The sequence below is a fragment of the Malaclemys terrapin genome, chromosome 7, assembly GCF_027887155.1.
Source record: "Malaclemys terrapin pileata isolate rMalTer1 chromosome 7, rMalTer1.hap1, whole genome shotgun sequence".
Taxonomy (NCBI): domain Eukaryota; kingdom Metazoa; phylum Chordata; order Testudines; family Emydidae; genus Malaclemys; species Malaclemys terrapin.
This window is the reverse complement of record NC_071511.1, coordinates 107,530,336-107,546,337: the sequence shown is the minus strand read 5'-3', so window position 1 is coordinate 107,546,337 and position 16,002 is coordinate 107,530,336. Positions and strand designations below refer to the sequence as shown.

The window sequence follows — 16,002 nt, the reverse complement described above, 5'->3', positions numbered from 1 at the left end:
CAGGAAACACATGGAAAAAGTGTATGTGTTTGTACCGTAACTACCACTATTGGGCTCTGAATCTGTTTGAGGCCATTGCCTGCTACCACAATATAAATAATAATAACAAACTAATGGTTTAAGATTTGTTAACAGATACATAATATATTAATGACTAAATTTTTTTATGCAATCTTTCTCCATGTACTGTTTGTGTGTAAGTGGTATATCCTGTGCCTTGTACAGTATAGTCCCAATACTGTGCAGCACTTGCCAAAGTTAATGGCAAAACTGATTGATATCATTGGGAGGAGGTGTAGACCCTATGTCTTAAAAACTGTAGCCAGATAGAACCAGAGAATTCTGTTGGACCTGATATAAGCAGTTGCAACTCCATTGAATTCAATGCTAATAATTGGCAGTTCATCTGTCCATAAAGAGATTAAGTTCTAAGAAAAACAAGTCAAGAAAAGAGAGGCGCTCTTAAACTGGTTGTGTTATTTTGAACCAAGAGCCCCCTTGGCCAGGTTACCCCAGAACTAATGTCCCTGTTTTCTTCATGTGAGAACAGTGGGTTAGCGATTAGCAATTAGGGAGTAGTAACGCAGCTGTCATCCTTTTGTGAGAAACACTAATATATAGCAGTGGTAACCACTTTAAGTAGAAGCACAGGGCCAAATTCAACCCTGGCATAGGATGGTTGAACTTCATTGGAGTCAATGGAATTGTGTGACATGTGCAGATCTGAATTTGATCTTGGGATCTGGTTAGGTCTCCCCGTTAGCAGTGCACCACATTGAGTAGCGGACAGACTGTGTAGTACAATTCAATGTAAATTAAGTCTCCAGAATTCCTAATTACTTACCTTCTACTCCCAGCCATACACACATTCGTATAGGCACAGAATTAATAGAATATAGTTTATGTTCAATTGCCAACATCTTTATCACTTCAATTTCCAGGCGCTATTATAAAGAAACCGATGGTCTGAAACTTGATGTTGGAGTGTATATGAAGGCATTAGAGGTATTTTATAGCTTGCATTATGTTTACCTGCTCTGTGCACCTTGCTCAAAGTAACAGCACATATTTCTATCTTCTGTAATTCTTTTTGCTCAGTTTGGGAGAGGAAATGACTATAAATTAACTGCATTGCTGTGCATGTGAATGGATGAACTCATTCTGCTTGGCTCTGACACCATCCTTATATTATATAGTCAGAAGTTTCATCTTGAACTTTAATATTATTGGGCTCCTGTATGGGCAGGAGAGACAGTGGAAAAAGGAGTCAGAGGAAAAATACAATGAAAAAATGCAGTGAAGAATGGGGCAGAGAGAATTACTGTTACAGAGGCTAGATATCCCAACCAGGATTGGTGCCCCTCTCTGAAAATATCCACACCCCTTAGTCATATATGGAGATATACCTAGCTCATAGAGCTGAAAGGGACCCTGAAAGGTCCAGCCCCCTGCCTTCACTAGCAGGACCAAGTACTGATTTTTGTCCTCGATCTCTAAGTGGCCCCCTTAAGGATTGAACTCACAACCCTGGGTTTAGTAGGCCAATGCTCAAACCACTGAGCTATCCCTTCCCCACAGATATATGTGACATAGTTATACCGACCTTAACTCCCTATGTAGACAGCGCTGCTCTCCCACCAATATAGCTATTGCCTCTCACTGAGATGGAATTATTAAGATGACAGGAGAGCTCTCTTCCGTTGGTTTAGAGCGTCTTCACCAGAAGTGCTACAGCGGCACAGCTGCACTGATGCAAGTTTGTAGAGTAGACCTGCCCTGAGGCTCAGAGGGGGATTAAAAATAAATTCAGAGCAACTACAGAGAAAGGAGCAAAGTGGGAGGGACGGGGAGCTTTCTAATGGAAAAATAAAGAGCATATGTGAATGCAGTGAACTCATTTTTGCCAATGTAGCTTTTGGGGAGGGTAGCCTGCCCATAATAGTGCAGGCTTCCTGTTAGCTAGGAATGTCTTATTTATTACAACATGGGTATATAATTACAGCTAAATAAGGCTTTCAACCTTAAAAATGGGCTGTATGATTCACAAAACCTCCATATCCTTAAAATTCACCCACAATTCCTGAACACAAGTTTGTCAGCAAAGCACATCATTGCTGTAAAAATGAATTTTTGTGACTCCAGTGTGAGCAAGATTAGAATTAGAAGACTACTTTCATGTTGGAAAATGTGCCCAATTCTTAATTCTAGACATTTCAAGAGGGTTTTTGCCCCTAACAGAGAACAATCAACACTCCTATTATCCGAATCCTCTGTTATCTACTAATCCATATGTTATTGAAAGGAATCAGTCAGTAATCACATACTCTTTCATACAATCTACAGAGAATGTGAAGTTGAACAAATCCTTTTCTAATCTATACAATATTATTTCTGTCCTTTTTCTTAGTATGCTTGTGATGTTCAAGCCGAGGTGGTGGGAAAGCCGGCAAAAATGTTTTTCCAATCAGCCTTGGCAGAAATGGAAGTTGAGCCACAGCAGGTAAGATTTCTTATGCAACATTCACTAGATGTGCTGCGTAGTTATTGTCACCTGAATAAAAAAATTTATTTGTGGGGCACCATCTGGCAATCTTTTCTCAGTCAAAACTTTCATTGAAACCAATGAAAGGATTGATGGTTTGTGGACTTCAGGATTGGGCCCACACTGGCAAATGAAAAGTGCTTTGTTCAGTGGCCATTCTAAAATGTTACATTATATTTACATTATACATATATTTATTCCCATGAAGTCTTTAAAAAGATCTGACCAAGAATCTTTAAAATAACCATGTAAAGAAAAAAATTTCTGTCCCAACCCACAAATCTAATTAGACCGAAGAGTCTGACCTCATCTACTAGTGCAAATGTAGTATAAATACCTGAGTGCAGTGACCTGCTGTATTTCTTCTCCGCTGCATGTTCTTCTCAATCACTTAGTAGGTGTACTGTAATGCAGGAAATTCACTCCTGAAATATGCAACATCATTTTTCCATATTTTCTCCTCTTCCTCTTGTGATCCTTCGTGCCCTTCCATTACTTCCCTCTTCCTATCACTCTGTATCGTGTCCTGTACCATACACCTTTCCTCTCCTCTCCCTTTTCAATTGTTCTGTCCTTCCTTCCTTACCACCTTCCTCTAGTTCTGCCCTTTTACCACACTCTCTTTTTCTCCTCTCCACCATCTTGGAGTATTTCAGGAGGAAGGACTATTACTTAAGTTAAAGGAAACAACAACACAAAAAAGAACAAAAGTAGTCTCCACAAGAGACTTTCCTCAATTTGTCCACATCTTTCCTAAAGTGTGATGCCTAGAATTAACATAAGAACATAAGAACGGCCATACCGGGTCAGACCAAGGTCCATCTAGCCCAGTATCCTGTCTTCTGACAGTGGCCAATGCTAGGTGTCCCAGAGGGAATGAACAGAACAGGTAATCATCAAGTGATCCATCCCATCACCCATCCATACACCTCAGAATAATATTAGCCTTTTTCGCAACTGCATCACATTGTTGACTCATATTCCATTTGTGATCCACTATAACCCACAGATCCTTTTCAGCAGTACTACCACCTACCCAGTTATTCCCCATTTTGTAGTTGTGCATTTGATTTTTCCTTCCTAACTGAAGTATTTTACACTTACCTTTTATTGAATTTCATCGTGTTGAATTCAGACCAACTCTCCAATTTGTCAAGGTCATTTTTAATTCTAATCCTGTCCTTCAGAGTGCTTGGAATCTCTCTGACCTTGGTAGCATTTGCAAATTTTATAAGCATACTCTTCACACCACTATCTGAGTCATTAATGAGAATATTGAATAGTACTAGAACCAGGCCTGACCCCTGCTAGATACACCCTCCCAGTTTGACATCAAACCATTGATAATTACTCTTTCAGGATGGTCTTTCATCCAGAAGTGCACCCATTTTATAATAATTATAATTATTATTTTATAATAATAATTTCATCTAGACCACATTTCCTTAATATGCTTATGAGAATGTCATGTGGGACTATGTCAAAAGCCTTATTAAAATCAAGATATAGCACATCTACTACTTCCACCCTATCCACTAGGCCAGTAATCTAGTCAAAGAAGGAAGTTAGATTGGTTTGGCATGATTTCTTCCTGACAAATCCATGCTGGCTATTAATCCTATTATCCTGTAGGTTCTTAGAAATTGATAGTTTAATAATTTTGTTCCAGTATCTTTCTAGATATAGAAGTTAAGCTGACTGGTCTATAATTTCTGGGGTCCTCTTTGTTCCCCCTTTTAAAGATAACTTGATGAGGGCAAACATAACATCTATCTGGGACATCACCTGTCCTCTGAGTCCTCTAAGATAACTGCTAATTTTTTGAGATTGCTTCAGCTAGTTCCTTATGTACCCTAGGGAATTTCATCAGACCACGCCAACTTGAATATATTCAATTTACCTAAATATTTTTTAACCTGTGCTTTCTCTATTTTGGCTTGTGTTTCTTCTCCTGTGGTGTTGTCATTAATTGTGTTGAGAATCTGGTCACTATTAGCCTTTTTAGTGAAAACTGAAGAAAAATAGGCATTAAACACTTAGCCTTCTTAATGTCATGGTTAGCCCTCTTTTCCTGCTAAGTAGAGGAGCTACACTTTCCTTCATCTTTTTCATGCTCCTAATGTATTTCAAGAACCAGTTCTTATTGCCTTTCATTGTGCCTTGCTAGGTATAACTCATTTTTTGCCTTAGCCTTCCTGACTTTGTACTCCCCTTTTGCGGTTCCCTTCCACCTCTAGATTCACAACTAATTCCTCCCTGTTGGTGAGAATCAAGTCTAAAACGACTGTTCTCTTGGTTATTTCCTCCAGATTATGGAACAAAAAGTTGTCCCCAATATATTCCAAGAATTAATTGGAAATTTTGAGTTTTGCTGTAGTACTTTTCCAGCAGATGTCTGGGTAGTGAAAGTCCCCCATTACTACCAGATCTTATGTTTTGGATATTTCTGTTATTTGTTCTAGAAATGGCTCATTTATCTCCTCTTCCTGATTTGGTGGTCTGTAATACACCCTGCCTCTTATCTTTTCCCAGAGACTTTCAGCTGGTCTGTCTCTCATCTCCTTCTGGAGTGTCTCTGACCTCCTTCTGGACTTCAGAACAAGTGTGTAAATTCTTGATGTATAATGCAACACCTCCTCTTTTTTTTTTTTTTTATCCTTCCCATCCTTCCTGAATAAGCTATACCCTCTGTACCAGTATTCCAGTTATGAGACTTATCCCACCCTGATGCCAATTAAGTCATAATTTAGTTTATGGACTAATACTTCCAATTCTCCCTCATACTTCTTGCCTTTGTGTATAGACATTTAAAATGTTGAGCAGATTTCCCCACCGATTTACCTCTTGTTGCTCCCATGACCCTATTGTAATCTTCCACATTTCCCCCTCCAACCCTCTGTTAAGTTTGCCTTTTATTATACTTACCTGTGGGCTTTTGTCACCTGCCCCCTTTGAACCTAGTTTAAAGCCCTTCTCACTAGGTTGGTGAGTTGGTGGGCAAAGATGCTTTCCCTCTTCTTGGTCAGGTTGACCCCATCTCTTCCCAGCAGAGCATCTTCCCGGAACAGCATCCCATGGTCGAGGAAGCGGAAGCCCTCCCATTGACACTATTTGCGCAGCCATGCATTCATCTCCAGCATGTGTGTGTCCCTGTCAGGCCCTTGCCTGGAGAAACTGGAGAAAAGCCTGTTGAGAATCTTTGGGTTAAGTTTAGAAGCGAGAGCAACAAGGATGCTGTCATGGTGGGCATATTCTATAGACCACTGGACCAGGGGGATGAGGTAGATGAGGCTTTCTTCGGACAATTAACTGAAGTTTCCAGAGCACAGGCCCTGAATCTAATGGGGGACTTCAATCACCCTGACATCTGCTGGGAGAGCAATACAGCAGTACACAGACAATCCAGGAAGTTTTTGGAGTGTTGGGGACAACTTCCTGGTACAACTACTAGAGGAACCAACCAGGGACTGTTCTCCTCTTGACCTGCTGCTTACAAACAGAGAAGAATTGGTAGGGGAAGTAGAAGTGAGTGGCAACCTGGGCAGCAGTGACCATGAGATAGTTGAGTTCAGGATCCTCACAAAAGGAAGAAAGGAGAGTAGCAAAATACGGACCCTGGACATTGACTCCCTTAGGGAACTGATGGGCAGGATCCCCTGGGAGGCTAATATGATGGGGAAAGGAGTCCAGGAAAGCTGGTTGTATTTTAAAGAAGCCTTATTGAGGGTGCAGGAACAAACCATCCTGATGTGCAGAAAGAATAGCAAATATGGCAGGCGACCAGCTTGGCTTAACAGTGAAATCTTCTGTTAGCTTAAACACAAAAAGAAAGCTTACAAGAAGTGGAAACTTGGTCAGATGACTAGAGAGGAGTATAAAAATATTGCTTGAGCATGCAGGGATGTAATCAAGAAGGCCAAAACACAACTGGAATTGCAGCTAGCAAGGGATGTGAAGGGTAACAAGAAGGGTTTCTGCAGGGCTGTTAGCAACAAGAAAAAGGTCAGGGAAAGTGTGGGACCCTTAATGAATGAGGGAGGTAACCTAGTGACAGATGAGGTGGAAAAAGCTGAAGTACTCAATGCTTTTTTTTGCCTCTGTCTTCACAGGCCTAGTCTTCACTTACCGGCTGGTCCGGCGGCACGCCATCGATGTTCTGGGATCGATTTATCGCGTCTGGTTAAGACGCGATAAATCGATCCCGGAAGTGCTCACAGTCGGCGCCGGTACTCCAGCTCGCCGAGAGGAGTACGCGGCATCGACGGGGGGAGACTTCCTGCCGCGTCTGGACCGCGGTAAGTTCGGACTAAGGTACTTCGAATTCAGCTACGTTATTAACGTAGCTGAATTTGCGTACCTTAGTCCGATTTGGGGACTTAGTGGGGACCAGGCCACAGACAAGCTCAGCTCCCACACTGCTGTTCTGGGCAACACAGTATGGGGAGGAGGTGAGCAGCTCTCAATGGTGAAAGAACAGGTTAAGGATTATTTAGAAAAGCTGGACATGCACAAGTCCATGGCTCCAGATCTAATGCATCCGAGGGTGCTGAGTGAATTGGCTGATGTGATTGCAGAGCCATTGGCCATTATCTTTGAAAACTCGTGGTGATTGGGGGAGGTCCCAGACAATTGGAAAAAGGCAAAGATAGTGCCCATCTTTAAAAAAGGGAAGAAGGAGAACCCGGGGAATTACAGACTGGTCAGCCTCACCTCAGTCCCTGGAAAAGTCATGGAGCACGTCCTCGAGGAAAACATTTTGAAGCACTTGGAGGAGAGGAAGGTGATCAGGAACAGTCAACATGGATTCACCAAGGGAAAGTTCTGCCTGACCAACCTGATTGCCTTCTATGATGAGATAACTGGCTCTGTGGATATAGGGAAAGCAGTGGACGTGATATATCTTGACTTTAGCAAAGCTTTTGATATGGTCTCCCCATAGTATTCTTGCCAGCAAGTTAAAAAAGTATGGATTGGATACTAAGGTGGATAGAAAGCTGACTAGATTGTCGGGCTCAACGGGTAGTGATCAACAGCTTAATGTCTAGTTGGCAGCCATATCAAGCAGCGTGCCCCAGGGGTCTGTCCTGGGGCCAGTTTTATTCAACGTCTTTATTAATGATCTGGATGATGGGATAGATTGCACCCTCAGCAAGTTCGCGGATGACACTAAGCTGGGAGGAGAGGTAGATACACTGGAGGGTAGGGATAGGATGAGAAGCTGGATATGAGTCAGCAGTGTGCCCTTGTTGCCAAGAAGGCTAACGGCATATTGGGTTGCATTGCCAGCAGATTGAGGGAAGTGATTATTCCCCTCTAATTGGCACTGGTGAGGCCACATCTGGAGTACTGCGTCCAGTTTTGGGCCCCCCACTACAGAAAGGATGTGGACAAATTGGAGAGAGTCCAGCGGAGGGTGACTAAAATGATTAGGGGGCTGGGGCACATGACTTATGAGGAGAGGCTGAGGGAATGGGGCTTATTTAGTCTGGAGAAGAGTGAGGGGGGATTTGATAGCAGCCTTTAACTACCTGAAGAGGGGTTCCAAAGAGGATGGAACTCGGCTGTTCTCAGTGGTTGCAGATGACAGAACAAGGAACAATGGTCTCAAGTTGCAGTGGGGGAGGTCTAGGTTGGATATTAGGAAAAACTATTTCACTAGGAGGGTGATGAAGCACTGGAATGGGTTACCCGGGGAGGCAGTGGAATCTCCATCCTTAGAGGTTTTTAAGGCCCAGCTTGACAGAGCCCTGGCTGGGATGATTTAGTTGGGGTTGGTCCTGCTTTGAGCAGGGGGTTGGACTAGATGACCTCGAGGTCCCTTCCAACCCTGAGATTCTATGATTCAACTGGGAGGATGGACAAGAGTTCAGTTGGTGCCTGACCCCTTCACCTTTTGTAGTCACTGCTGATCTGCTCAGGGTTGCCTGACAGGATCATTAGTGTCCGTGTGGCTGAGGAGCATAGGGTAGTGATCAGAGAGCCTTGGCAGCCTTTCCATAACGTCTCTGACATGGGCCCCAGGGCAGGCAACACATCTCCCTGGTCTCATGTCAGGTCAGCAGATGAATGCCTCCATGCCCCTCAGAAGAGAGTCACCGACCACCAGCACCCTATGCCGCCTCCTCTTGGGTGCAGTGGCCGGGAGCCTTCCACCTGTGGGGTAGGTAGCTCCTCCTAAGTCCCTGGGGTCTGCTCCTCAACTTCCTGTTGCCAGTACAGCATACTGGTTCGTCACCACAATAGACAGTGGATAGTCTCCTCCCTTTAAAACAGCCATTCCTCCTTTCTTCTCTCGTGCCGTTGTAGTCCTCTGTAGACAGGTAACAGCCTCTGTCCCAGATGTTTACACATGCATCCTGTTGATGAGGTCCTCATGCTCCTGGATGCTACGCAGATGAAGCATCTCCTCCTGCAGCTCTCTTACCCGCTTCCTAAGGGAGACACCTCTCATACCAGGTGATTCCCTCTGCCTGGGTTTCATCAGTAGGGACATGCAGGCCACATTCCCAGCAAGTCAAGACCAGGGCCTGGGTAGACACCTCCACGGTGTATGTGTCTATATAGAATTTTTTATATATTTAATATATATATGTATGTGTTTTTATATATAAAAAGTGTGTGTGTGTATATTAAATAACTGAAATAAATTATATTCTAGGCAGAGCTGGTAGCGCCACCTATAGTTGCTTGACTGTTTTCACTGCAGAAAAGTAGTATGTATGCAGAAAAATAGATTGTACCATAATGCATACGCACAAGGGGGCCAAATCAAACTTGTTTGGGTAGTATTTATTCTGGCATTTCCTAACTTGACTTTGCAAGTATAAGAGTGTATGTGTGTGTGTGTGTGTGTGTACACATATAAAAATACACTGTTCTTACAATACAATTGGTTCCTCAATGATCTGTTATGTTATATTTCTCTCTGTCTCCTAAATGTGCTGTAGGTCTATACCTATGACAGCAAAATAAGGAGCAGTTTAATTGCTTCTACCATTATAAAATACTCAGTAATAATTTATTCCATTTCTGAAATCCATTTAGATGTCAAATCAGCAGTACCACACAATCCTTAAATCATTTTAGATGAATTGTGTTTTATAAAACATATTACAATTTTCTATTACCTTTCTTTTAAAGAAAAAATCTTTTTTTTTTTTTTTTAATAATGCTATCTCACTGCAGTAATAGTAGACTGTGGCAAAGTTTAAAATTCTCAGGCTGCTTTAATCAATAATCACCAGTCATTTCCCTTGATGACTGCTTCTTACTGAGACCCTGACTTTGCCTTCTATTGCTGAGATATTTTCAACTTGCACTGGGAGTAGAAGGAACTCCCTAAAGTCCAGTTTTCATTGTAATCTTTCCTCAGTGGCGTAGAAATAACAGATTGATGGTATTACTTTAGTAGATTGAAAATTTAAATCTCTAAGAGGTAGCCAGAGCCTTCTTATGATTCAGTAGTATGACCAAGAATAACACATCTTAAGGGTTATTGAAATACGTAATTCAAATGTTTTAAGGCTGATGAAACTATGGATGATTTTGACAGCTTTACAGTAAAACCTAAATAATGTTAAGGTTCTAGAAGTATTATATAATCACAAAAAGTTCTGTCTGTAGCAAATTTTCTTTTTGTAATGGGAATTATGCAGGGCTGGCTCCAGGCACCAGCTGACCAAGCACGTGCTTGGGGCAGCACCTTGGGGCAGGGCGGCACTTGATTTTTTTATTTATTTATTTATTTATTTTTTGATTCGGCGGCGCGGCGCTCGGAGGGGATGCGGGGGCTTCGGGCGGCATGGTGCTTGGGGGGGGGGAGGGGGCGGGGCTTCGGGCAGCGCGGCGCTGGGGGGCGGGGCTTTGGGTGGCATGGTGCTGGGGGGGGGCGGGGATTTCGGCGGCACTCGCGGGGGGGGAGGGTACGGCAGGGCGGCGCTCTTCTTTTTTGCCTGAGGCGGCAAAAAAGTTAGAGCTGGCCCTGGAATTATGGCATGTCATACTAGAGTACATAAACTACAGGTAGTTAACAAATTCCTGATTCTGTTACCTGCAAACCCGGGAATAGGGTCACTCCAGGAGTGGTAGAAGGTGTCTACTTCTGTATTTGTACTTTCTGTATTCATTTGGGGTGGGCTCGCCCCTCTGGGGGTTGGGAGAGATTTGTAATGGCACAAATAGGAGTTAGGCGCTCAACTTCCATTGAAAGATCAATTCAAATATAACTGCCCGTTGGGCATTTGGAAAACTGCCCCAATGTCTCAGCGTATTTATCTCTATCTTATCTACCTTATTGTACAATATCTTCCAGGTCAGAATTCACATTTGATGCCCTTTGCATGTTTGGTTGCTCAGCAAGTAGGTCCCAGATAAACACATTATTTTAAAATTAATTGGAATCTCAAAGCCTGGATGATTATCAGGCTGAGGGGAAAGAGGAGAAAAGTAAATACAAGAAGTTTCTCTTATAAAGGATTTTAATACATTAGTTAAGATTTTGCATATAGACTTCTATTGCTGTGTATCCCAGTCATATTTAACATGATTATGGCTATTAAGCCTGTAGAAAAAAATCTGCTTATGCAAAAATACTTTTTATTCTTGGAGGTTACACTGTATTAAAATTCTATTGAAGTTGGCATAGATATTTCAGTGGCATCTTATCCATTTACTTTCTCCATGCACTTCACTTCACTTCAAAGTACAGCATGTGAGCTTGGCTTAAGTGTATAAAAACACAAAGCTATTATTTTGTTTAGCATAGATGTTTTGGCTGTGTCATTCATCTTCTTAATCTATAATTTCTTCTCATTCAAAATTTGTGTGTGTGTGTGTTTAGTGCCAGGTTGGCAATCCTGGCTAAACTCCACTATTCACAGACCAGGTACAGCAAGAGAAAGTTTCCACATTCTGCCCTACCAGTGCTCCATAAGCCTTACTAGCATGGACTACTTTTGGGGGTGAGAAGATGGTTCAGTCCACATGTGTTCAGACTGCCAGTAAGATTGCCAGTTGTAGTGGTGATATCTGTGATATGGCCATATGTCCACTAGGGATTACTTTGTGGCTGCCAGATGTCATTGAGCACTGTTTTCTCATCACTACTGATTGAGATTGGATTTGAACCAGCATCCTAGAGGTAAAGGGCTATTTTAAAAATATATAATGACCAATCTCCCTGAGCCATGCATCACCCCCTTAAAGTGTAATTTTTAGAAAATATGCATTCTTTCACCAAATATATATGAACCCTCTTTCATTGCTTGCATTTATAGGATGTAGAAAATATATATTATAACTCCTTCCAATTTTTGATGTATCAGGTTAATACGGTCATGGTTTTCTGACAGGCTTAGTACATTTTGTCTTTTTTGGTAAATTTTTAGTTTAATTTTAAAAAGAAATAACTTCCACATGCTCACTGAACAGACTAATCACCTGTGTTCCCTCTCTAAAATGTGATCATAAATGGGGATCTTTTAATTCTTGCTTTCAGTGGGTGTGTGACCTTTCAGTTCGTTCTCTCTCTCTCGCTCCATATTGCAGTCAGAGAGGAAGTTAAACCTAGGTTTGACAGGTAGAATTTTTTTATTTCCCTTGACAGTGCACCTCTTGACCTCTATCTTCTTGCCAATGATTTTTTAAAATCCTAAATGATTTGGGAATAATTGCTCCTCCTTTAGTGATTATTGCCCTTCACCGATAGTAAATCTATGAAATCCCCCGAGGTTGGAGTACAGTTTTGTATGCGTATGCCACAAGCTGGCCTGGATAGGCATCAGTGCTCATGTGCAGCTGCACTTTTTCTGAGCTGACTGTCTTCTTGCATGAAAACTTGCCTATGTAGAATATAATACACCACTGGTGAGCAACCTTCTCAGCTACTCGCAAGTGCTCAGATCCCTCAGAAACGCCCTTGGGACTGCCAGCTGATGTGCTGAGACTACCTCTGAGCCCATTTTCCCAGGCAGCTTGGGACTTCAGTGCCCTGCATGGTTTGAGCCAGAGATGCTAGCCTGCTACAAACACAGACCCAGGTCTGAACAACGTCCCCCAAAAGTTGCAGGCTTAACTGAAAACAGCTTAAGAAGTGTTCCTGTCTCCAATACTCAGATGCCCAGCTCCCAATGGGGTCCAAACACCAAATAAATCCATTTGACCCTGTATAAAGCTTATGCAGGATAAACTCACAAATTGTTCACACTCTATAACAGTGATAGAGATATGCACAGCTATTTGCCTCCCCGCTCCCCCCCCCCCCCCCGGTATTGATTGCAATGTAGAAGTTCAGGCTTGGGCGGGAATCCAGGCCCTAGGTCAAGGACCCTGTGAGGTGGGAGGGCCCCAGGGCTAGGGCTGCAGTGCAACTCTGAATGTCTATACTGCAATTAAACAGTCCCTTTAGCCCGAGTCAGCCGGCATGAGCCAGCCACGGATGTCTAATTGCAGTGTAGACATGCCCTTACAGTCCCCCAAACCAAGGCCACATATGCCCCTGCTCTTGTGGAAGGCAGCTCTGCACTGAATCTGAGGATGGTCATGCCGGCAATAGAGTCCTGCTGCCATTAGGAGACAAGAAACTTATACATATTATCTCCCTGCAGCTTCCACTGACTCTCCATGGATTCTACCCCCTTTCTCTTTCCCATTCTGGGGTCAGGGAGTCACCAATAGCCATGGAGAGCTGCCTGAAGGGAGGGAGAGAAGTTTGTTGATGAGGGGGCTAATTTAGAAGCTACTGAAGCTGATGCTTGTGGGTGAGAGATGACTGGCAGGAAAGCAAGAGGCTCTACCTCCCCCTTTCCCAATGCCTGTGGAACTGTGTGTGTGTGAGGGTTAATGGCTCCATTGTCAGCTGATAGCATTGTGGAGCTCTGGTGCTAGATCAGGAAGAAGGTGGCTATTTGGCTGCCTTGCTATTTCCCCAGCTGGCACTTCAGGGAGGAATCCCCCTTTGCTTCACATTGAAATATCAAGGGAGGCGCTGCCTCCTTCTTCACTCCAGTCCCCAGTGCTCCCTGATGTTGAGAAAGTGGAGAGGCTGCAGAAAATAGCCACAAAAATGGTGTGAGGGCTGGACAAAATGCCCGTACAGTGAGAGACTTAAAAAGCTTGATCTGTTTAGCTTATCAAAAAGCCGATTGAGAGGTGCCTTAATCACAGTATACAAGTATCTTCATGGGCAGAAAACACTGGGTACTAGAGGGCTCACCTAGCCAAGAAAGGCATCACAAGAGCCAATCACTGGAAGCTGAAGCCAGACAAATTCAAATTAGAAATCAGGCACAAACTTTTAACTGTCACTTGTAGTGAAAGTGATTAAACCGTTGGAACAAACTACCAAGGGAAAGGGTGGATTCTTCATCTCTTAAAACTGGTTGTCTTTCTAGAAGACATGCTTTAGTCAAACATAAGTTACTGGGCTCAATGCAGGAGTAAGTTGGTGAAACTTAATGGTGTGGGGTGTACATATAAGAGATTAGGTTAGTTGATCTGGTGGCCCCATCTGGCCTTAATCTCTTTGAAACAATGGAGCAGACACGGAATAGCACCATGAATGCTAGAAATTGAAAATTTTAATAGATATAAAGTATGGATGGAGGGCCAGATCATGTCATCCCTTCTGTCCTTAAATTCTGTGAATCTATGGAAATGGTTCATTCCCTCCCCAGCATCAGACCCAACGCACTATGGCAACCAAATTTTCTGTAACTTCAGTTTGAGAGTCTTCATTTGTGCTCTATATAAACAGCAGCAGGGAGGGCTGTGATAACAGCGTGACTGTATAGTGCAGAGGCTCTTAAATTTGGCCCTCATTATGGGTACACTTGATGCCCATGCTGCTATGTGGCTGCATTGTATATTAAAAAGATGTGTTTCAAGGAACAGGCTAGGAAAGAAGAGGTTTTAACGTTAGCTAGAAGTGGTAATTGGAATGATGCCTAAAATAGAAAGAGCCTGTATATTATTTTCATAAAGCTGTTGCGCACCACACACACAAACTCACAAAAACAAGTCAGAATTCCCCCAAGAATATGGTTACTAGAGAAGCCAACCCCCATTTGTGGTGTACGTGACTCATTCCCATGACCTCTCTGACAAGGGCCTATTTATCAGCCCAAGTCAGATGGAAAAATGCTAGTCTGGCTTTCTATGCATGTTCAGTGGAGTCCCCTTGATGCTATTCTTGGCAACACCATTGCCATCTAAGGCAATTCTGGTCCAGTTATAAATGTGCCTTTTAACCTACAAAGGCCAGTATGTGGAACACAGACCTGTAATGAGGGACACAAGAAAAAAATGTAGGGCAGAGCGTTTAAAATGTGAGATCAGTTTATATAGTATAAAAATAAATACTGTGTGTAACCCCAGTGTAACAAGTCTATATTTCTATTGTGCCAATATTAGAATAATTGAGATAGCAAGTTTATGTGGAAGAGAAGTACATTTTTTTTTTTTTTTTGCCTAAATGAGTACTCTTCCTAACAATGAGGTGGTACGGTATAATTATTGTGGAAGCCTGGTAGCACTTTAGGTAAGGTTGCAAGTTAAGCAGCTAATGTAGCAAACTTCCAGCTAAGATAGCTTGGTCATGTAACTAGTTAATACATTTTCAAACACAACTGGCTCTGTCTATAGTAGGTGCACAGTCACGTTTGAAAACTGGTAGCTAAAACATGTTGTTTGACATGTTTTTGAACAAGACCTATTTTCCTAGTCTACCCTATAATGCACTTGGTAGCCCTATAATGTAAACTACCTTTGTTTATCTTGGGTGCAATCCAGAATTCACTGAGAGATTTGGGTAATGAAAGAATGCTGAGTCATAATTTGGGGCTGAACTTTTCTGTGATTGCTCAGATATTATTTTTTTCTTTTTGGGGTGAGGGGGAAGTTTGAGATAAAGCAGTCAGCCATTTTTAAATCCAAGGGAGGGGAAGGCAGGGTGACAGCAAAGACTTGAAATGTGTCACTTACGACTCCAGTGCCCAGTTTAGTTTGAAACAAATGGATTTTGATTTAACAAAGATATCACCATGTGAAAACTGTGTGTATTGAGCATGCACAGTACATATTTTCATTAAGCTTATAGGTGTGCACTTAGACACACATCCTCTAAACAGAGCACAGAGACTTTTCTCAGTTAAATTTTGCTTTGTAACCAACATACTCTAGTTTGCTTATACACCTCTACCCCGATATAACGCTGTCCTTGGCAGCCAAAAAATCTTACTGCGTTATAGGTGAAACCGCATTATATCGAACTTGCTTTGATCCACCGGAGTGTGCAGCCCCCCCCTCCTCCCCAGAGCACTGCTTTACCGCATTATATCCGAATTCCTGTTATATCGGGTCGAGTTATATCGGGGTAGAGGTGTATTTCATTTACATAGACAGTAACTGATTATGATGCCATCATTGCTACACACGTAGGGAAAATGCTATATATTTTTGAATAA

At 42.5% G+C, this 16,002-nt stretch overlaps 1 protein-coding gene across 2 annotated transcripts in view; it reads left to right on the top strand.

The window, feature by feature from the left end:
• Nucleotides 1–16,002, top strand: part of LHPP (phospholysine phosphohistidine inorganic pyrophosphate phosphatase) — a 242,687-nt gene that overhangs the window by 36,603 nt on the left and 190,082 nt on the right. For both annotated transcript variants that reach the window (XM_054035063.1, XM_054035064.1), the window contains exons 4-5: nucleotides 942–1,005; nucleotides 2,408–2,500. In XM_054035063.1, coding sequence (XP_053891038.1) covers nucleotides 942–1,005; nucleotides 2,408–2,500 — 157 coding nt within the window. The remainder of the gene's footprint in view (nucleotides 1–941; nucleotides 1,006–2,407; nucleotides 2,501–16,002) is intronic.